Below are 19,423 nucleotides of genomic sequence, written 5' to 3'. Positions count from 1 at the left end.
AGGAATTTATTTGAGGCAAGCTCTGGAATTCTTTTCAAGAGCACAGGTTAATTTCACAGCAGGTAGTGTTAGCCGCATCGTGTATGAAAAATAGCTATTTTACAGGTTTACAGGCAGAGGAGGCTCAATTCAAAATATTTACAAAGAGCATTTCTTCTCAGAAACGGTCAGTTGAGTTGACAGTTTGTACAGTTTCAGGCGTTTAGAGTCGTTTCAGCCTCGTAATCGAGTCCTCTGACCAAGAAATCTAAGAGAAAATAGTGAAGTTCGGAAGAAATATAAGTTTTACCTTTCGAATCTGGTCAGTTTCGAGCTCTCGGCCGTGTTTATCAACCATGATCTCGTCCATGTCAGGTCTAGTTGAGTTTCCGATGCATGAAGAATCAACATCAGTTTGTGCCCAAAGGTACACTTTTGCTAAACGCCTGGTAAAAAGAGACGGATAATAGAGAACTTACGAAATCCCGCATCTTCGTTTAACCTGTCGACAATGATCTGGAATTGATTCGAATTGATCTGCAGCTCATCGCGGATCATATCCAAGTCGCTCTTAGGCCGCAGGAGCACTCCCGATCTTCCCTGCTCGTCAAATACCAAATCCCAAATCGCCAAATTAAAACTTTCAAAAGTCAGCGAGGCAGAGTCAAACATGGAGCTAGAAAAGAATATTTTTAAGCAGATAAACGAATTTTTAACGAATTTCAAATTGGGGATTAGCGTTTACGTGCTAATGAAAACGTGTACGAAAATACGAAAGTAGCGCGCGGAGATGGGATAAGCACGTATGTGATCGTGGAGCTAGATAATTTGGGTGCAGGATTAGCTTGATAGAACCCAGAAGATCCGATACTTGAGTGGTGTACAGCCGCAAATATTGCTTATAGAACTTTCTTGGCCGAATTGTATGCGGCATAGACAGCGGAAAAACGAGGAAAACGCTTGGGAACGCCAATTATCTAACCAATTATTTTGATCGGGACTAAGCTTATTCGTTGAGTACCTCACTCCGGCTGGAGATCTAGCCTTATCAAGCGGATTTTCAAGGCTCAGGGCCACGTTTAATCGTTTCTCACTAATTGAAAGTAAACACAAGAACGGCAATTTTCCTTCGAGAGCGGGTGGTTAAAGGAGCGTTCATAAAAAACCAAATAAGAGCTAAAACAACATCTAACTTAGTTGATATTTTATATCTTGTTCAAAATTCCAGCGCCCGGGCTCTATTTATCTTATCGTGTGAAGTCTCACCTATCGAAGCTGAGCAGGATCGAGAAACCGCCTTCGTGTTGGACAACCTCTTCGGGAATTGTTAGTGTCCCCGCAAAGCCAGTGAAATATTTGTACTCGCCGTGCAAATCTGCGGCGCGTTTGTTCAACCGTCGCACTTTTCAGGGTTAATTTCGCTGATTTTGAGAAAGCAACCAACAATAAGTCCGTGTTCAACCCTTTTCCTTTCGATTTCCAAGCATTTGTGATCTCTAGCGTAGCCACATCGCAGCTCGGCGGCGGGCAACCTTCTGGCCAGACTCGGTCATCATTTTCGCACCCTAATCCACTTCTCGAGGTCAAAATTAGCGGGAGAAAGTGACTCTCATTCTACAAATAATTTTGATTGAATCATCAAAAAAAGTGAAATTTCGACCATTTCCTGTTTCGCGGCGCTATAAGCTGCATTCGACGTTCCATTAGTGGGTGCCAGTCACTTGACCACATTCCAAGAGGTTGCATTATTCGCTCAAGAATCGAGAATCGCTCCTCTTCCGGTTCCGGTATTTCACAGTGCGTTCCATTGCCCGTGAAGCCGTCATTACAGATACACTCGTAGCTCCCTAAGCGGTTAGCGCACATTGCGTCTTCATGGCACTGGTGGCTATCAGTCGCGCATTCGTCGAAATCTTCGCAGAAAAATCCGTCGCCGGCAAAGCCATCTTTGACTGGTTTTTGCATAGTTTGAATTTTCATTAATTCATTTAGAAGATTCATTCAAAAATTGATTTAGAAGATTTAAGACGGCGTTGCGAATTTGTCATAGCTTGATCAAGTGTTTTTTTTTGTAAAAAAGCAAAAAGCAAGCTATTTTAATTGCATTTGAATTTTTAACTGAACTCAAAGATTCCAAGATTGAATAACGTTCACGCTATCGGTCTAACCGTGTACAACACTTGCAATTATCAATGGATTAAGGACGGGTGACACTTGAATGCGTGGAAAAGACATGTTTCCGACTTGTCCGTTGGATTCCTTTCAAAATCCTACTCGAGTAGAACAATCGAATTTGTCACTTTTGGTTACCTGCAACGTTGATTTAGTTAAAAAACGGGCGGTAATTTCGTTTTTCAAGTGAGTAAGAAATGTCTTCTCAGAAAAAGAATTACGTGTATTTTAGCGAACCTTTGCGTTTTTTGGAAAAGTATAGAAAGGAAAGTCCAGAAGATGAAAAATAGAAGCTTCTCTTTCTCAGAATCAAAGAGCAGTTATTACAGGTGAAATCGTTCAGAAATATGTTCGAAAACCCGCTAGTGATTCAAATGAGCGCCGCTCACTTGATCATCTGGCCGCGCAAAGAAGCCGCAAGTTCTCTGCGTTTCTTTTAAAACGTGAAAAAACCCTGCCTGGGCACTTGCATGTGTGTTTGCCGAGGAGATTGATGCATTCAGCGCCGCCCCAGCAGGAGTCGGTACCTTCGGCGCATTCGTCAATGTCTTGACAGCTCTTGTCAGTATACGCATCCTTCCGAAAGCCTGTCTTTTTACAAGTTCAGCAAAAATGGATTCTCAGGTTCGAAAACCGTCGAGTCAAACAGATTTTTAGAACTGGTCCTTACAAGTGCAAGTGTACGAGCCGTATGCGTTGGTACAAGTGGAGGTCTTACCATCGCAAACCTTAACGGGCTCATTAGCTCCATGGGTAAATTATACGCTGGATACTCTTTCACGTTTCTAGAGACCATTTTTGATGGACATGTTACGTGCTAGGTTTCAAGGAAGAACAGATGACCTTATCGACGGAAAAATATCATTATAATATACACCGGATATACACCGAATATTATTTTCAAGTGAATGATGTTCAATATAGTGCTAATAAATAAAATATTTATATTTCATTGTAATTCGGATATTTATGGTTTTCAAGAATCTCACCTGTGTTCCCTCAGCGCACTCGTCGATGTCCCAATGGCAGTATTCACCCGTGAGTCCAGGTGGGCATTCGCAGAAGAAGGATCCTTCTGTATTATGACACTTACTATTACCTTTACATGGCGACAAAACACTTCCACTGTTGCATTCGTCGATATCTTGGCAACTCTGCGTTCTGTCACTCCATTTGTAGCCTTTGTGGCAAAGACATCTCGGTCCCTTTTGAGTGTCGGCGCAATCAGAATTCGCGCCGCATCTTTGTCGTATAAAAGTATTTGTACATCGTTGCGCTAGAATTTGCGTTTCAAATTGTTTCGTCCAATTCAAAAAGTGTTCGAGCAAATTTGACCCAGTTTTGAATATTAAAAAAACTTACAATCTCCACGTCGATGTTGCATAAAAAGATGACTGTGGCAGTGCTCCTTGAAATGTTCGTTTTTCGTCAACCACCTAAACGCTTCTGGCGAGCAGGAATTGCTCCATAAGGATGCTTTTCGTCCGCTGAAATGAATTAATCCAGCCGCCCTTTGGTTTCGATACAGTTGATTTGTGTAAGAAACTTACGTTTGCGATTCCCAGCCGTGTTTCGGCACGAAAGAATTCTGGTCCCAGTTTTGTATCAAATCGATTCTGAAAATGAAAATGGTTAGGGTTAGGTACACGTGACTGACGCAAGATCACGGTTGAGTTCCCTAAAAGATAGACTTACCGGTAAGTTCCTTCTTGAATGGTCAGTTGCTCCAGACAGAGAATATCTCTCGATCGGTAGTGGACCTCGATTTGTGAAGCTCGCATCAGATTACCTGGATATTCGACGGTGCTTGTACCCACATCTTTTTAACGGTTTAGTCTTTCAGTTATACAGTAGAGAGCGATTCTCAAGGTTTTAAAACTGCTTGAAAACAGCACTATTGATTATTCTTAGCAGTGCTAGTTTTGCATATTCACAAAATTTCTAAATTGAAATTTCAAAGAAGCCAAATTGAACGCGATAACGGCAGTTTTTGATGAAAAAAATACTAGTTTTGAATAAAAGTAAATTTGACGATGAACGCGGCGCACGATTATTTAATTTGTCGAATAACATTAACTGATCTTGCGAAGAAAAAAACAGTCTAAGACCTTCAGTTTCAAGATTCGAAGATAAAATAAAATTTCCGCCTCATGACGCTATCGTTTATTAATGGAACGTTTCAAAATTTCAGCGGTGCAGAAAAATTAAGCGTCATTTCCTTTGGCGATGATTTGATTTTTCAGGATTTAGAAGACTGAGCTAGCTCGGATTTCCCGAGCGAGTTTTAATCGAATTTCTAATATTTTGCGCTTGTGTTTGAAAGGGATGAGCTGACTTATGTAAATCAGATTCTAGAGGAGGGGCTTTGTGAACGTAGAAATAAATATCTGTCACGGGATTAAGGTTTTGCTTCTGAGCACTTTTAAAGAACTCTAGTTTGGATAGGGGGTTTTATTAGTTTACGCATTTTCCTAAACTTTTCTTACAAATAAAGTGAGGTGTCTCCTTAAGTGCGCTGATGCAAATTTACTAGTGCGGAAATACAACTGTTCCTTCAATTCTAAGCTGTTATACAAAACCGTTCCTAGAGAGAGCGAATTTTTTAATCTGAAATATCCCTTCGGCGAAAGACGAATAAAAAGCGCCCCTTGTTCTCCGGCACCACCACTCAGGTATCCATTGTGTGTCTTCTTGATTGAGTTCCCTTTTGCGGTACACAACGACACTGTTATGTTCACCCTTGCGTGGCAAGCATGCTGCGATATTAAAACAATACCCAGCGCTAAAAGTCTTAACATGTTAAAAAACGTATTTACAAGTAATTTCGTGAGGTCTTCGCTGAGTCTTCAGTTTTCGAAATTGATTAAAGGATCTTCGTGTTCAAACTAAATATTAGGGTTACCAGTGGAAGCATATCAGCATGAATTATTTTTATTCAGAATTCTTATTGCATTAGCAAGGTCGATGAAAATCGAAAAATAATTTAGCAAAACATAATTTATGTCACATAAGTTTTATTCGGGATAACATTCATAAAAATGGTAGATAAATGTTCAGAAGAAATATTGTGCCTTTTGATTGATGACGCTACTCTAGTTCAATTTGACTCATTTCAAAATCAAAATTTTCATAATAAAAATTGCTGGTTTCGCGTTTTTATCTATGATCTCATCCAAAAGAGGGCGCAACATACACCAGCTGGTCCGAGCCCCAGTTGGATATCTTGCTATCTATCTTGAAAGACAACGATGTGTATCTCTCAACTGGAGACTCCCCACTGTGCAGATATAGTTATCAAAAGAAAATCTAAAAGGTTTCAAACCGTATGTATCGTGTTTGATGGTTATTATCCCTTGTCTAGTTTATTTTACCAACGAATGTTTACACGATTATCATACATTTTTCCAACTATCAAATGCAGCAAGTTCAAATGCATAGGCTTTTTTATCTGTTCAAAAATTTTCTTTGAAAAATTCCATCCGAACTATCGACGGATAAAACAGGAATATAACGTTCTATTCAACTGTTTCGATAAAATGACAGGCTTCCATAAAGACATGCGAGTGCTAGAATTCTCGCACTGGTTTATCTCCCCTCCTCTCATGATGAGACAACGTCATTTAGAATATTTTAGCAATTCTTGATTAAGATTCCTACGCCGCAAGAAGGAGCCACAGTTGAACCTTGTTGCGGTACCCGACGCGCATTGAACCTTTCCTTTTTGATTCCCAAGAAATAGGGTAAAAATTTGTTGACTTCGCGACCTTCGGTTGTTAAAATGATTAATTTAAGAAAGTGACGCTGTTATTTTTCGAGGAAGATGTGGACCCAACAATTTTGGTGGTTAAATCAAGTGAAGGATTCCGTGTTTTTCTACCGCTAAACATTTGCGGCTTCTCGAAAAAACGGAAGGAGCGAAACTTGTGCAAGAGAACCCAGACAGCTTCCTGATCCCAGCACGTGGCAGTCAAAATATTTGAGTGCCGGATGGGAATCCAATTCAAAGAGTCAATGCACAGATTACAAGTTCAATGCTTAGATGGCCTCATAACTGTGGAAAAAGGCTGTTAATTCTGCCAAAAAAATAACCCGATAAAGTTTATCTTCGCAGCATTTAGGCAAGTTCCTCGTTTTTCGAGTTATTTACAGTTATTATTTCTGAATTTCTGATTTCAAATTTAGCAAATATGCCAAAAGATGCTAATGTGCATAGTTGCTCTTGGTTTCGATTTTCACCAATTTATCAATTCGCGATGATTGAATTTTATTGAAAGTAGAAATCCGCGAATCAGCTTACAGATAGTTACAAATTTAATAATCTCAAGGAATAATTTAATCAACAAATTTCTTTTGGGCCAACAGGCTCGGCCGTTCAAGCCACAATACAACACACCATTGACAAAGTTTTCCTTTACAACAGACAATTTGTTTGGTTTTTACTCACCTGCAACAAAGCTAGGGTTATTAAGAATTAATGTTAGAAAAGGAGCTGCTAATCATTAGAACGTGTTACGCAGGAAATTGAGCCGTTCTGGATCCCCTAACGCAAATAATCAAGCGAATGGATTTTTGGGATCTTGGGCTGAGCTCGATTACGCGTCAGAAAACTCGCGAGATGCGCTGCTTTAAATCGGTCATCTTAAATCGGACTTCCGACTTTCACGGAAAGCGAACGTTTAAGCTTACTGCCGTTCTATACTATACGTTCTAATAATGAGCCATGAAGATCGATAACCAAGCTCGTCAGTTCAATACGAAAAAAATTCGCCTTGTCTAATTAAAACTGTCAAAGAAAGTCTCTTCTTTCTGATTGATAAAAACTAACTGCAAAATGTTTATTTTAAATCAATCTCAAAAGTAGCCCAGAAAGTCACTGACACCGTTTGTTTTATATTAACCCAAGCTGGGGAGTCTATGCTCTCCGACCACAGTTATCACAGAGGGTTCCCTAAAGTACCAGAATTTAGCTTAGGGTCTGATGATCAGACTCTGATCAGTGGCGTAGGGGTACTTAGAAAAAGTTATTGTCACATGTTCTTTGACTTATGACGTCATTAAGCCGGAAAAACCCGATTTCGCTCATTTTGACCCCTTTTGGGGAGTCTATGGACTCGGAGTACAGACATCATACAGTGTCTCAATGCAGCTAAAATAAGAGGTAAAGGTCTATTCTGTGGCGTAGGGGGGCTAAAATAATCTCAGGATGTCCTCATCCCTTTTCTAGAGGGGTTCGAAAAACGGGTGGATAATATAAAACAAACGGTGTCAGTGCATTTTTACTGGCAAGTTAGAGTTAGCTAGACCACTCGAAAATATTATATTTTATGCGGCATCCTCAAGTAGCGTTCTCCTGAAAACGCGAAAGATGAAAAGCTCTTTTTATTCTGAAAACAAAAATCAGCTTCCAAAAAAACTCCGAACAATCGATAGTTCCTAATCAGTTTTTTGTTCGGGTGAACGTACATGGTACAAAGAAGGGGCTTTTATCTGGCGTATATCGGGTGCACGATATTAATTGACTATCACTGTTTTTGTACAGTTGTTTTGTATATCGGTTCCACGTATAAAATTTTATCATGAAAAGAAAATTCGTCTTATCACCCTCCCAATCGTCAAAGTTGATTTTTGACTCGAAAAAAATGCTTGTTGAAGCAAAATTTGAAGTTTTACACTTGAACGTAGTAGTGCCATTTCAATGCTTGAGCTTAGCCGTTTGCTATTTATTTTAGCTGTCTTCAAGTCTCCAACTGATCTGGCGCTTTTCTCGGGTAACAAACGGATTGAATGACTTGGTGAAAACAATTAAAGTTCTTCTTTGGAACTGAACAGCTCAGAGCGGAAGAAAAGCCGAACGCAAAAATCTCACTGCTATTTATACACACCAATCAAAGGGAAATACTCGAACCGTTATTATTTCTTGTCTAAAGTATTCGAAAGGCAGCTACAGTAACTGTAGTTGACCAAAGTGCTCAATTTCAGGAAGAGGAAAAAAATAACTTTGCGGTAGCGCTTAAATGAAGAGTTCATGATAATCGAATTTCGGCTCTTTAAAAATTTCTAAAACCCGCTAAATTGTTTTGAATATTTTTACGGATCTCTTGGAAAACACGTGAAAAGAGGTTCTTCCATCCGTATCACGTAAGTTCAGAACATAGGTGGGTCGGAAATGGGGAATGTAAACTGACTCAAGTAGATTATTTTTGAAACATAGAACATGAACATGAATTGGGGGGTGATTTCAGTAAGATATTTCTGCATAATCCTCGTTATTTTCATTCAGAAGAAGCTTTATAAAGTAAATAATTAAAGAAAAATGCCTAAATTCTAAAATTTTTCAACTCAATTGATTAGTAGCTCACTAAATCTCCGATTCAGCAATATATTTTTAATTAAAAGAAGAAAGTTTTTATTACTTTATTATTTCTCTGCTATAAAATTCGACGTTCTGTCTGTCTCCTGATAAAAATGACTTACCGATGGAAGTATCAAAAGTTCTTCAAACTTGTTGTCTGTTCTTTCAAATAATCTCTTTCGAGGATTCTTCAAATTTCGTCCTGTATAAAAACTTTCACCATAAAAAACAATGCTCACTCAGTGGAAATTCCGATCATCACTATCAAATTTTGCTTTTCATCATTTGCGCGCATATCGCGCCGCCGCTCGCGTGCGCCATCTGAGCAGCGCAGAAAATAACGCGCGGGGTTCCGTTCTCTGCGCCGTTCTATTAAATTCAAGGGAATCAGGCCCTAATTTATATGACGATAAATATCGGCCCAAGTCGATACCTGCTTTGGACATTATATACGACCACGAAACCTCACACAAACATATAGATAAATATACATTAAATGCTAATTTAGGGACTTCTTAAAGTCCTCGAATAGAAAAACCTCTCCTCCAAATCGCTGACCTAGGAAGAGCAACAGCTCAGAAAACGTGCAGCTCTGACCTCAACAGAAGTTCAATAAGCAGATAGATTGTATTGCCGATACAGTATTATACAGTAATTTACGCATCAAAGGTTGATAGTGACTGACAGTCAGTATCAGTTACCTTTACTACTAAATACAATTTAATTAAATTTCCGCGCCGATTTTTCTTAATGAATGATAAATAAAATTAAACCAGCAAAGCATCTTCTCGTCTGATTTGGATCAGGAGATGACTTTCCAAGGCTTTCTAACTTGGAAACGCGATCGTCTGTATGAGGAGTGGTGTCATGCTGAGTCGTGCTAAGTCTTCTGATCATCTGGAACGTTTCCAGCTGCCCTTTGAGCTTTCAAACTGAAAAACTTTGCCTGTCTAATTTCTGCAGAGAATTTCAAAACCAAGAAGGCCATGACCAAAGTTATGGGTATCTCACTCTCCAATTAGCGCTATCATAAGTCTGCTAGCATATATAAGCAGTTCAAAAACTGACTTTATCGTTGTTCATTAAGAGCTTTGCTAACCAAAGCGGCTTATGTCTAATTGATGTGTTGGCTATTTTTACATTATTTTGGATGACCAACCATCTAGGGAACATGTGAACATGATGGGTAATTAAAAAATTATTAAAATTCAGTAAAACATCTAAAATTTAATTAAATTGTGATTCCCTAAAAAGGAAGATATTTGTTGGTTGTACCAGGCTCGGTTTAAGCAAAATATTATCTAAATTCTAAGCTCTTTGATCATCTAAATGGATAGAATAATAATAAATGGTGGTGTATTTGCACCCCAACTTCGAAAGAATAATGTTGAAACTGAAAACAGTTGAGCAGTTTTCTCAATTTCCTCTTGCAACTTCAGCGGATCTCGAAGGACCGTTACTTAATTGTTCTACTAAGCCGTAATTCGTCTGCTTTCGATAACTAAATTGTTTTCATTTATTTGGTTTTCTTGATATTCCGATTATTATTTATTAATTCATCTTCTAAGTAAGAGCTTGATAATTATATAAAGAGCAGTTTGAAATTGATAAAATTTGTCTAAAATACAGAGGGCTTCTAAAAAGTAATTACATTGAAGCAAAGTGTGTCAGTTTGAACCTCTTATCGGTAATTACACTTGAGATAGAACTTCTTGAATGCAAATTTAATAACGTAAAAAGAAAGCCCAGCATGGCGAGAGCAAATGGAAGAAGTTGCTGCAGCCGAAATCGAAGACGGTCTCGGTAAGGCATTTTAATTTTTTCGGAAACGCGGCGGCCAAGATTATTACGAATAATAAATAACACTTATCTAGACACGTTGTTTGGATAATATGTATCCAGCACAGCCCCATCTATTTGACTTTTTCAAATAATCGATGTGGATGAATTTATTTTAGAGCCCGACTTAGCAGCTAATTACAAAGTCTCCCCAGCCATAAGAGGTTTTGATAGACGATGCATCTTTGTGTTATCAAAATCGATAGTTTATGCAAAACTAGATTCGCGCGTTAATTTGCGTAATCATAAATTATACCGCGAAGATATTATTTCACACCGTTAATGATAATTAATGAGTCTCCAGAAAATAATGGAGCATTCAGAAAACGGAGCTAACAAGGGATTAGCGGAGAAATAAAAAATTGGGCCTTGTACCTTGAATGATTTACGTTAACATATGTTTCGCACGGGAACATTTATGTTCGCTGGAGTAAATATTGATAAGTTTCTATCAAAGTGGATTTAGACCTTCCTTTAACATTTGATTGATAATGAAGAATTAAGAGCCTTATCTCTTCTTTGGGCCTTTACTTACGTGGCTCTAGAAAATAGCAGAAGGGTTTTCATGACAGGCTAATCCATTATCTTAGCTCTCGGCGAATCGAATGACTTTGAAGTGGAAACGGACAAAGAACTTGTCGAGTTTACCAAGGTATTTCCTCAGCTATTTAAGGATATACCCGATAAAATTGAACTTTTATAGCGCCGAAATGCGACGTAGGATCATTTATATTTCAAAAGCAATTCTACGTTAAAATGCACGTAGAACTCAAATCTGGTAATTCTTTAAATTTTTTCATTTGAATTTTTCTCTTTAGAGCGATTTCAAATCTTACTCTCTCGATTACTCGAAATTTTTTGTATAAATCGGTCGAGAATTTTCGATATATAAGTTCTTTAGACCATTATGTACAATTTTGATGGTTTACTTTTCGTTAATTCCGAAGGAAACCGATTCTAGAGCCATTTCATTGAGGGCTACTCAGCGCGTAAAAGCTCTACAAAGCGGCGCGCTGGGAGCTCACTCACTCGACTCCTCTTTTCCGAGAGAAAGTGCGTGGTTGAGCGCACCGCTCTGATTGGTAGCACGCGAAAAAACGCGCAGAGAAGAAAAACAAGGGTATAAAAGAAGAGAACACTAGAATAAAAATTCGATCGAGTTTAAGAATTTGATCCCATCAATCTTGTAGCTTAGCATCATTGCAATACAGAATACGGTTCAGTTTTAGCAATTTAGTGGAAACATTTCGAGAAATCGAGAGAGTTCATTTTCAAATCGCTCTAGAGAGGAAAATTCTAATGAAAATTTCTAAAAAAGTACCATAATTTAATTTAACGCACAATTTTAGGTAGGATTGCTTTTGAAATAAAAATGATCCGACTTCGTATTTAGGCGCTATGAAAGTTCAATTTTATCGGGTATATCCTTAAAAAAGGAGAATTTTTCATGTTTTGTACGTAAAACCGTCTCATGGTTTATGCAAATTCAGGAAAATTGGACGCATAAATTGACCATCAATTTTTGGAACAGTAGAGCCTGAAATATTGACTGTACTGTTTCGTGAAAACTTTTTTGTTTTAGAAAACGCACGGTATGCAAGTTTACCACAAAATTGTCAAAGTATTGGAAGAAGAACTCGACCAACTAGGCGTTGAGCCTTTGGAATCTCAAATAATTATTGACGAAGAGCCAGAAAGCGAGCAGCAACGAAATCGAGCCGAGTCTCTCACTGCTGAGCAGTACAGTGATTTCAAAGCACTGACTCGGCAAGATACCGTGGTGCCAGACCAGGTATTCAAAAATGATAGTCCCCTGGTTGATAAGATACGCGTTCCTAGAGCGACTTTAACCACTATTACATGATATACAGTTTTTTTCCATCTTTAGAGGCCTTTTGAGATTACAAGGGCCAAGAAAAAGTCCTCTTAAGTTGGAAATTTTTGAGTCGAGCCAGGTATACATATCTTAAAATTCTCTTCTCACTAATTTTAAAGCCACACAACAACAGAGAAGTTAAAATTTGGTTTTTCCACTGAAAGATCGAATATTAACAAGGCTATGATTATTTCCAGAACAAGGCACGCGCCCATGTTTTTAATTTTTACTAATTCATTCCTCGAAACATATTTTGCTGGAAACATGTCCGAAAAGAGAATTCACATGACGATGGCAGAGAAAAAGAAGTATGCAGAGATTTTGGTGAATGGTGCGAACAAGAGGAATGCTAAAAAGGCTGTAAATGATCTGTACCGAAAGCAACATGGACACGATATCCCGAAGTGTACATTTACAAACCTTTATAACAAAAGGTTTACGATCCTGTCATCGAAATCGAAGCATAAATTTCAACTAACACAGAAGAAATCTTCATCAATGCAGAAGCTAGAAGAAAAATCAAGGAACTTTACCCTCAACGCCAACATAAAATGAAACTTCGTGGAGCTGCAAGATGGTTGCGAAAAATGATTGATGAAAACTTTCCCGAAGACAAAGAGATACAAAATCTGTGTATTTCTTCACGCTTTGTCACACGAATTATTCGTGATTATGGACGAAAAACCTCGAAAAACACTGATGTTGTATATCTCACTGAAGATGAGAAAAATTTTGAAATTCAGCGTTTACGAGCCTGTCGTTCTAAATATCCATTGAGGTGAGAAATTATCATTTATTTTTGCAATTATTATATTAAAGTGCTATTTTAAACTGTGACGAAACGGGCGTCAACCGAGAGATCGACACGCGTAATCGTATCTTGCTTGGATCTGATGATCAACTGTCAAAAATCGCTCATCAAAAAGAGCGGTTTACATTTATTCCGACTATAAATGTGTTTGGGCCGCTAAAAGATTACCGCCCTGCAATAATTACACGAAATCAAGGAAGTAAGTGGCAAAGTGCCCCAAGAAAACAGATCGAACGAGTGGCCAACCCGAACTATGACGAAACCAAGCCCTCTTCCCCTAAAAATCTCCAATATCATGAAGTAGAATTCAGAGATTTTAAAGGTAAAAATTGAAAAAAAACCAAGCTTATTTATTTTGAGATTTTCGACTTTACTGGAATCCCTCCGCCTGGTGTACAAGACCGATATTTATTCTGGAGCTGACTCGTCTTTCGACTTTTTTGAAAGAAAAAAATCCATCGCAGCGTTATTTGATGTATATCGATAACTGCCCTGCTCACAAGCTTCTTCCAAAGTTCAAAAATCTGGACTTGTGTTTTTTTCGACCAGGGACTACAGGAAAAGTTTGATCAGTGTTATTTTTATCTTTGCGCGAAAAATATAAAATTTATTTTCAAACAAAAGAAGGTGTATACCAACCCTGCGATAATCTTGTTTTTTGTAATTTTAAGAAGAAAATCCGCTGCTTCCTCGATGATTTTATTGTCGATCACGATCATCTGAATATCAAGGAGGAAGAGCTCGTGAAAAAAGCCAACGAAATCTTCATGAACATGAACCCTGGAATCTTCAAGCGAAGTTGGATCAATACGGGATTGATCAAAGAAGAAGAATACAAGGATACTGTTGAAGAAGTCGAGGGCTTGGACGTTTTGGAAAGTATCTTGGAGAAACAAGATGAAGAAGAATTGATCGAGCATTTCCTGGCGCTTCAAATCGATGAAACACAAGCTGCAACCCCGATAGATATTGAGGAAGAACCGCAAATTCAAGTTTCAGATGAAGCTGACATTGCAAAGCCATCGACTTCAAAATGGCCAGAAAAGCAGTCAAAGATTTCTAGCTTTTTTACTGCTAAAAAAAATTTCAATTGATTCACTGTTAGCAGAAAAATTTTCTAAAAATTAATAAAAATTATCGAGAAAGTCCTCTTAAGTTGGAATTTTTCAGGGTGACAAAATCGGCCAAATTGACGCAAAAGTCCTCTTAAGTTGGGGCCTCTTAAGATGGAAAAAAACTGTAAATTTATACGACGGCAAACAAGTCGAGAAACCGTTGATAATTAAAACCACATGAAGATTTCTTCCGATTTTCTTTAAAATGATAACGATATTTTCTATTAAAAAAAAAAGAAGTTCATGTAACGGGAAAATACGGTGTTCACTTTCACGCTACAACATAAGTAGCTGTTTAATTTGGTTCGCGTGGTTTCGACTGGGATGCGGATTTTTCTTGTAAAAGTGCCTTTTCTTGTAAATTTGAAGAGTTTTTTTCTAGAGGGATAAAACGTAAAGAAAGCATCTGAAACGAAAGTTTAGCATGTTTTAAGTCATTTGATACGGAAATGTATCTTTTTGACACCTCAGAGACAATTTTATAGCAAAAACAAATTTTTGAAAATTCTCAAATTTTAATTTTTTTCGAAAAAAAATATTTTAAACGCTAAAGAATGACGTTAAAAGAGTCATTCAATTCGAAAAAAATATATAAGGAGTGTTATTTTGGCGTATCTAGTGTTTTTTCAAATTTACAAGAAAAGGCCCTTTTACAACAAAAGTCCGCGTCCCGTTTCGACTGAAAGACTGTGGGAATTCTCGATTGACAAGCAAGAAGGGCTCTTTTGCAACAATCCTTCATTGACACTTGATTTTTCAGATCGAAGAGCCAGAAACTCCTCGCGTCGATGCTCCATCCGACCCCTTCAATTTTGAATCCCAATACGAAAAGCAATTTGGAAAGGGCTTCGGAAAGTACAGTGAGTCTGAAGGCGAAGAAGAAGAAGAAGAAGAAGAAAAATCAGGTTATAATTTTTTTCCCAAAGCGAAAGCCAGCGTTAGAAGTTCTCAAAGAGATCAGTCGTGGATGTTTTCATGTTCAATTTTCCGACGTGCGTTTTCTATTTCAATAACTACTTCCCCCTTTATGAGAACCCAAAATGGAATGCGTAGTTGCATAGATAATAAATATGCATTTAAGATTCAGAAAGCGCATCAGAAGAGCAAATTACAAAGAAGGAAGTTGAGCAAGTTGAACTAAGCAGCTCTATCGACGAACAAGGTCTTCTCATTTGGTCAAGGATTTTCAATAATTATTAAAATACGAAGGACAATGCCATTAAATTAAGCTTATTATCAAAAATTGATAAGATCGAAAAAAAACGTATACTGCGTTAAAATACGGGATGTGGTTGTAGTGCGACTTCCGAGTGCGCTCATTCTTAAAAATCCTATGAAAGATAAACAGATTCCTGGACGAGGGACAAACCGTTTTCGACTTTGGAGAGTCCTTCAAGAACCCAGAAATCCTTTGCTCGATTCTAAAGAACATAAAAACGTGTAAGAACAGCCGTGCCATCAGCCGAGAGAAATTTTCAAAGAAATGACTTTAGCACTCGAATTAGAGCGGGGCCGGAAGATCGTTGTCGATCAAAATGCGAGCGACCCTTTTGACATTATCAGCTCCCATTTGGACGCACTTGGAGCCCAAGGTTCCACCTAATGATCAACACAGAAGCACTCAAATTGTAAAATTTTCAGAAAGACACGAGCTGAATCTTTTAACCACCCCGGAAGCTCTTTTCGGTGGTTTTGAAACGCAGAATGTCATGATTTTACTGATGCTCAAGGTAAACTGCACCATAAAATGTATGCAAGGGAAATTCAGGAATTCTATGAAAGTGAGCCAACTCCGAGGTCCAGCTTAACTAGGTCATCATCTCTATCTCTTTCCTCCGATGAAGATACCAAAGCAGCTTATGATCAGCCAGGTATTCTATAGTTTCCTTGAGCTTCTTAAATTGAACGTGTTCAGACAGCTCCACTCCCAGCTCGAGAATGTCCAGTGAATTGGATAGCGAGGCCAGTTCGATGAAAGAGGAGGATCCAAGCCCGCGAGGGCCCAGACCGGAAGGAAAAGATGTCGATTCACCGCGAGAACGTTCACCCACGCCGGACTCGTTGAATTTTGAGGGTCAAGAGAGAGAAGCCTCTGCTACTGATTTAGGCCAGTTACAAAATTAAACAAGTCAATCTCTATTTTTGAGAATAATGACGGACTTGGCGGTTGAGATTTGCTCACCCACGGAACCGCAATTGCAACCACAGCATGAATAAGAATACGTTTTGCGCTCGATTAAGTAACTGACAGAAGTGAAAAACGAAGAAACCACGAACCAGACTGATCTTGATTCCCATAAAATAGAGGATGATAGCCTTAGAGGCCCTCGACCACAACCTCCCGTTATCGAAGAAAAAGAAAATTGCCCAGATAGCCGCTCTAAACTATTTATTTTGTCGGCAATTTTTTTCTTTGCACTTCATTCTCCTTCTGAATAAATCCAGATGTTGTATGCGAGATTATACACTTCGATTTTTATTAACACAATGCTGTAAAAATTTATTTTTTGACACCAATTCGGCCGATTCGTTTCGTCTTTTCTTTTGAAGCGGCGCCGGAGAGCATATTGACTCGGTATCGGAGGGTGGACATTTCGTACTTCTTTTCGTCGTTGTCGGTTTCAAAGTCGGCTCGTTCGTTTTCCAGGGTCTAATGAAACATGAATCGATGTTCTGGTGTATAAAAGGAAAATTCACTTCCTTGATGTTGACGTGTAAAGTCATAAATCTGTTACTTGTAGGGCTCAATCTGATGACTCTTATAGAGCAACTTATCGCCATAAGCTCCTCTTTTATTTACGAGTTCTAAGCCTGATCGTTGTTTCTAAGCGTGCCAAAAAGTTTAAACCAAAAACCGCCTTACAGTAGTCCCACGTGAAAGCCCACTGGTTATAATTTATAACTCAGGGAAGAGACTTACCGAAAGATAGTCGTAGAGTTCGGTGACCTTCTGCTTGAGCTTATCAAGATCCATATGGTCGATGTTGAGAGGCTTTCGTCGTTCGGCAAGGACCTTCTTTTTGACATCTCGGGCAGTACCCTTGCCTTTTCGCTGTCTTGGCTGACCACTGAAATCAAGGATGAGTATTATGAACAAACATAAGAGCACAAAAAGCACATAGTCTCAACGCATAGAATTTGGACCCGAGCTATAATTAGATAGCGAGCTGAAAATTGCTGAAGAGTATCAAAGCGGAAGACAAAATATGACGTCAAGGTCAAAAGAAGAGATCCAAAATTCTAGCGCGATCATTCACTGACTCGGCTTTTTTATGAGTGCGACAATTATCGCATTTGAGGTGTTGTAAAATGAGTGATGGAAGTGTAACCTGTTGAGTTTGTTGAGCTTATCCATAGCTTCTTTCTTCTTTCGTGCTTCTTCTTCCAGACGACGTGCTTCTTCCGCTTCTTTGTTTGCGGCTCAGTAAGTGTTAATTGTACCAAATAAACGAAATCTCAAATTTTTTGACATTGATAATTAAAAATTTATGAGCCCAAGCTTTGGCCTCTTTTTCGCGGAGTTCACGCTCGCGTCTTTCCTGATTCTTTCGAGCTCGTTCGGCATTTTGCTGTTCTCTCATCTAATGTCGGTTTTTTTAATATCAATTTTATGGGTTCATTTCTGTACCTCTTTTCGTTCAGCGATTTTCTTCTCAAGAGAAGCGAGTTCCTCTTCATCCTTTTGCCGCTGAACTGTGAACACACGGTGAAGTTTCGAGTTTTATAATTAATTTTCAATACAAATGATTAAAATTTTAATAAAACTTAATCCAAAGAAATAATAATTTACCGAAATGAGAGTCGATCATTTTCTTGAGTTCGGCCAAATCCTTCTCGAGGCGCTTCTTGAAAAAATCATCTCCACCTTCCATCGTGTCTGCTTTTGGGACTTGCTCTTCTTTGATTCAATTTCCTAAGTGCAAGATTTATGGTTTTTCTCAGGGAAGAAATTTGTGATTTTACTCGCTATCTCTGGACACCTTAGAGGACCGCAAACGAGGAGCAAATGGAGAGATAGAGAGACAAGCGCAAAAATCAAACCCTAGTGAGAGACACTCTATGCGCAAATGAGATGTGATAAACTGCAGTGGCAAATGTGATGAAGCTATCCCTCCACTTCGTCTCTTCGCTTTCCACGCAAAAATTCCAAACGAGCCATTTTTACGTCAATTCACGAACTTTAAAGTTTAAACTCATAGCATTTTATTGCATAACTTGTCGTTAATTTGATGCAATTCTATTTTTAAAGCCATAAAATTGACCCTCATTGAACTCGTTCCCAAAAACACCAGACCTGTTACGCGGAGTTATACCTTGGGAAAACGCAGATGGCGAGTTCAATAAAACTAACCCTTCGTTCATCAAAATCATTACAAAAAAGATGAAGACAGCAATTTTATTTTCAGCAGCTAATGCCCAGCTTATCTCCTTTGGAAAAAGCTGCTACAGTCCTCCACTCATCGCCGACTTCGACTTAGACAGAGTAAGACGTGTTTTGCAAATTTTAAATATTTCATAAATTTTCAGTACTACGGTAAATGGTGGGAAAACGCTCGAACTCCAGTTTCTTTCTCTGGAGACGACGATAAATGCGGAGGCGCCGAGTACGGCCCCGTCGATGCGTCCACCATCACCGTCAATAATTCCCACATCATTCCGTACAGCGATAACTCTGGCAGCGGCCTGGAACTCCAGAGCATTCTCGGAAACGCCAAGATTCTTGATGCCAACTTCCCAAACAAGCTTCTCGTCTATTTCGACTACGGATACCAACTCATTGAGTCAAGAGATGAGCGAGCTAACTACTGGGTCTGTTTTCACATGTTTTGTCTTGATTTAAAGTCATTTTAGATCATGGATACCAACTACGATGAATATTCGATTGTCATGAACTGCGAAGACTTCGGGTAATTATAAATAATCTGATCTCTTCTAGCAATAATTTAAGTTCCTTCTCGCTCGAGTGAGACCAGAACATCCGGGAAAACAACCCAGAGCGATGGGCTGAACTCATGGAAATCGCAAAAGGCTTTTCTGACGTTTGGGATAGACCAGAAATTCTCAACATTCCTCAAGATCCCAACGACTGCGCCTACGACAAGGAAAGCTACTGGCCAAATTAAAATGTACATTCGACAGTCTTTCTTACAAAAATGAAATAAATCAATATGACTTGTAACTTCTACTCTCAGTATTTCTCCAGCTTTTCCTAACCAATATCCGAGCTTATTTCCGACCACTTCCCCGCCGAGTTTGAGTTTTTCTAGGTAGCGATTGCA

General features: G+C 38.7%; 6 protein-coding genes and 1 long non-coding RNA gene across 7 annotated transcripts; 4 read left to right on the top strand and 3 right to left on the bottom strand.

The window, feature by feature from the left end:
• Positions 1–23: 23 nt before the first annotated feature.
• On the bottom strand, positions 24–1,548 carry LOC145704119 (uncharacterized). Its single transcript, XM_081781555.1, has 4 exons — positions 1,246–1,548; positions 459–655; positions 290–417; positions 24–247 (listed from the first exon to the last, which is right to left on the bottom strand). Exons 2-4 carry the CDS (start codon positions 649–651, stop codon positions 203–205), a joined length of 366 nt encoding a protein of 121 aa, XP_081637681.1. The 5' UTR covers positions 652–655; positions 1,246–1,548; the 3' UTR covers positions 24–202.
• Positions 1,549–2,615: 1,067 nt separating this feature from the next.
• LOC145704558 (protein disulfide isomerase Creld1-like) lies at positions 2,616–3,966 on the bottom strand. Its single transcript, XM_081782011.1, has 5 exons — positions 3,847–3,966; positions 3,702–3,767; positions 3,514–3,638; positions 3,141–3,427; positions 2,616–2,879 (listed from the first exon to the last, which is right to left on the bottom strand). Exons 1-5 carry the CDS (start codon positions 3,930–3,932, stop codon positions 2,805–2,807), a joined length of 639 nt encoding a protein of 212 aa, XP_081638137.1. The 5' UTR covers positions 3,933–3,966; the 3' UTR covers positions 2,616–2,804.
• Positions 3,967–9,909: 5,943 nt separating this feature from the next.
• Positions 9,910–15,344, top strand: LOC145701814 (uncharacterized). Its single transcript, XM_081779029.1, has 6 exons — positions 9,910–9,958; positions 10,248–10,306; positions 10,933–10,994; positions 11,925–12,134; positions 14,905–15,049; positions 15,232–15,344. Exons 2-6 carry the CDS (start codon positions 10,267–10,269, stop codon positions 15,342–15,344), a joined length of 570 nt encoding a protein of 189 aa, XP_081635155.1. The 5' UTR covers positions 9,910–9,958; positions 10,248–10,266.
• On the top strand, positions 12,739–14,249 carry LOC145703853 (uncharacterized). The gene is made up of 3 exons (XR_014134393.1): positions 12,739–12,996; positions 13,038–13,351; positions 13,390–14,249. It is a non-coding gene; the product is annotated as an uncharacterized LOC145703853 (long non-coding RNA).
• A 145-nt stretch (positions 15,345–15,489) lies between the features above and the next one.
• Positions 15,490–16,602, top strand: LOC145702671 (uncharacterized). Its single transcript, XM_081779926.1, has 6 exons — positions 15,490–15,584; positions 15,638–15,736; positions 15,786–15,874; positions 15,913–16,015; positions 16,060–16,251; positions 16,399–16,602. The coding sequence occupies exons 3-6, from the start codon at positions 15,854–15,856 to the stop codon at positions 16,581–16,583; spliced, it is 501 nt and encodes a 166-aa protein (XP_081636052.1). The 5' UTR covers positions 15,490–15,584; positions 15,638–15,736; positions 15,786–15,853; the 3' UTR covers positions 16,584–16,602.
• A 9-nt stretch (positions 16,603–16,611) lies between these two features.
• On the bottom strand, positions 16,612–18,196 carry LOC145702666 (troponin T, slow skeletal muscle-like). Its single transcript, XM_081779922.1, has 7 exons — positions 18,108–18,196; positions 17,935–18,057; positions 17,773–17,837; positions 17,649–17,725; positions 17,474–17,557; positions 17,065–17,212; positions 16,612–16,794 (listed from the first exon to the last, which is right to left on the bottom strand). Exons 2-7 carry the CDS (start codon positions 18,014–18,016, stop codon positions 16,645–16,647), a joined length of 606 nt encoding a protein of 201 aa, XP_081636048.1. The 5' UTR covers positions 18,017–18,057; positions 18,108–18,196; the 3' UTR covers positions 16,612–16,644.
• Positions 18,197–18,525: 329 nt separating this feature from the next.
• LOC145701813 (apolipoprotein D-like) lies at positions 18,526–19,317 on the top strand. The gene is made up of 4 exons (XM_081779028.1): positions 18,526–18,627; positions 18,672–18,953; positions 18,996–19,051; positions 19,093–19,317. The coding sequence occupies exons 1-4, from the start codon at positions 18,526–18,528 to the stop codon at positions 19,109–19,111; spliced, it is 459 nt and encodes a 152-aa protein (XP_081635154.1). The 3' UTR covers positions 19,112–19,317.
• Positions 19,318–19,423: the final 106 nt, after the last annotated feature.

This window comes from Oikopleura dioica, chromosome PAR (genome assembly GCF_907165135.1).
Source record: "Oikopleura dioica chromosome PAR, OKI2018_I68_1.0, whole genome shotgun sequence".
In the NCBI taxonomy this organism is placed as follows: Eukaryota; Metazoa; Chordata; class Appendicularia; order Copelata; family Oikopleuridae; genus Oikopleura; species Oikopleura dioica.
This window is presented reverse-complemented; position numbering and strand designations above follow the sequence as displayed.

Coding starts and splice junctions, on each gene's coding strand:
- LOC145704119 (XM_081781555.1), bottom strand. CDS start 651: ATGTTTGACTCTGCCTCGCTGACTTTTGAAAGTTTTAATTTGGCGATT. Junction 418..458: donor AAACGAAGATGCGGGATTTC/GTAAGTTCTCTA, acceptor CCAGGCGTTTAG/CAAAAGTGTACCTTTGGGCA. Junction 248..289: donor AAACTGACCAGATTCGAAAG/GTAAAACTTATA, acceptor ATTTTCTCTTAG/ATTTCTTGGTCAGAGGACTC.
- LOC145704558 (XM_081782011.1), bottom strand. CDS start 3,932: ATGCGAGCTTCACAAATCGAGGTCCACTACCGATCGAGAGATATTCTC. Junction 3,639..3,701: donor CACGGCTGGGAATCGCAAAC/GTAAGTTTCTTA, acceptor AATTCATTTCAG/CGGACGAAAAGCATCCTTAT. Junction 2,880..3,140: donor AGTGCGCTGAGGGAACACAG/GTGAGATTCTTG, acceptor GAGCCCGTTAAG/GTTTGCGATGGTAAGACCTC.
- LOC145701814 (XM_081779029.1), top strand. CDS start 10,267: ATGGAAGAAGTTGCTGCAGCCGAAATCGAAGACGGTCTCG. Junction 10,307..10,932: donor CGAAATCGAAGACGGTCTCG/GTAAGGCATTTT, acceptor CCATTATCTTAG/CTCTCGGCGAATCGAATGAC. Junction 15,050..15,231: donor AGAAGAAGAAGAAAAATCAG/GTTATAATTTTT, acceptor TTTAAGATTCAG/AAAGCGCATCAGAAGAGCAA.
- LOC145702671 (XM_081779926.1), top strand. CDS start 15,854: ATGATTTTACTGATGCTCAAG. Junction 16,016..16,059: donor AGCAGCTTATGATCAGCCAG/GTATTCTATAGT, acceptor GAACGTGTTCAG/ACAGCTCCACTCCCAGCTCG. Junction 16,252..16,398: donor AGCCTCTGCTACTGATTTAG/GCCAGTTACAAA, acceptor AACTGACAGAAG/TGAAAAACGAAGAAACCACG.
- LOC145702666 (XM_081779922.1), bottom strand. CDS start 18,016: ATGGAAGGTGGAGATGATTTTTTCAAGAAGCGCCTCGAGAAGGATTTG. Junction 17,558..17,648: donor GAACTCCGCGAAAAAGAGGC/CAAAGCTTGGGC, acceptor CTGAGCCGCAAA/CAAAGAAGCGGAAGAAGCAC. Junction 17,213..17,473: donor AAGCTCAACAAACTCAACAG/GTTACACTTCCA, acceptor CCTTGATTTCAG/TGGTCAGCCAAGACAGCGAA.
- LOC145701813 (XM_081779028.1), top strand. CDS start 18,526: ATGAAGACAGCAATTTTATTTTCAGCAGCTAATGCCCAGCTTATCTCC. Junction 18,628..18,671: donor CCGACTTCGACTTAGACAGA/GTAAGACGTGTT, acceptor ATAAATTTTCAG/TACTACGGTAAATGGTGGGA. Junction 18,954..18,995: donor ATGAGCGAGCTAACTACTGG/GTCTGTTTTCAC, acceptor AAGTCATTTTAG/ATCATGGATACCAACTACGA.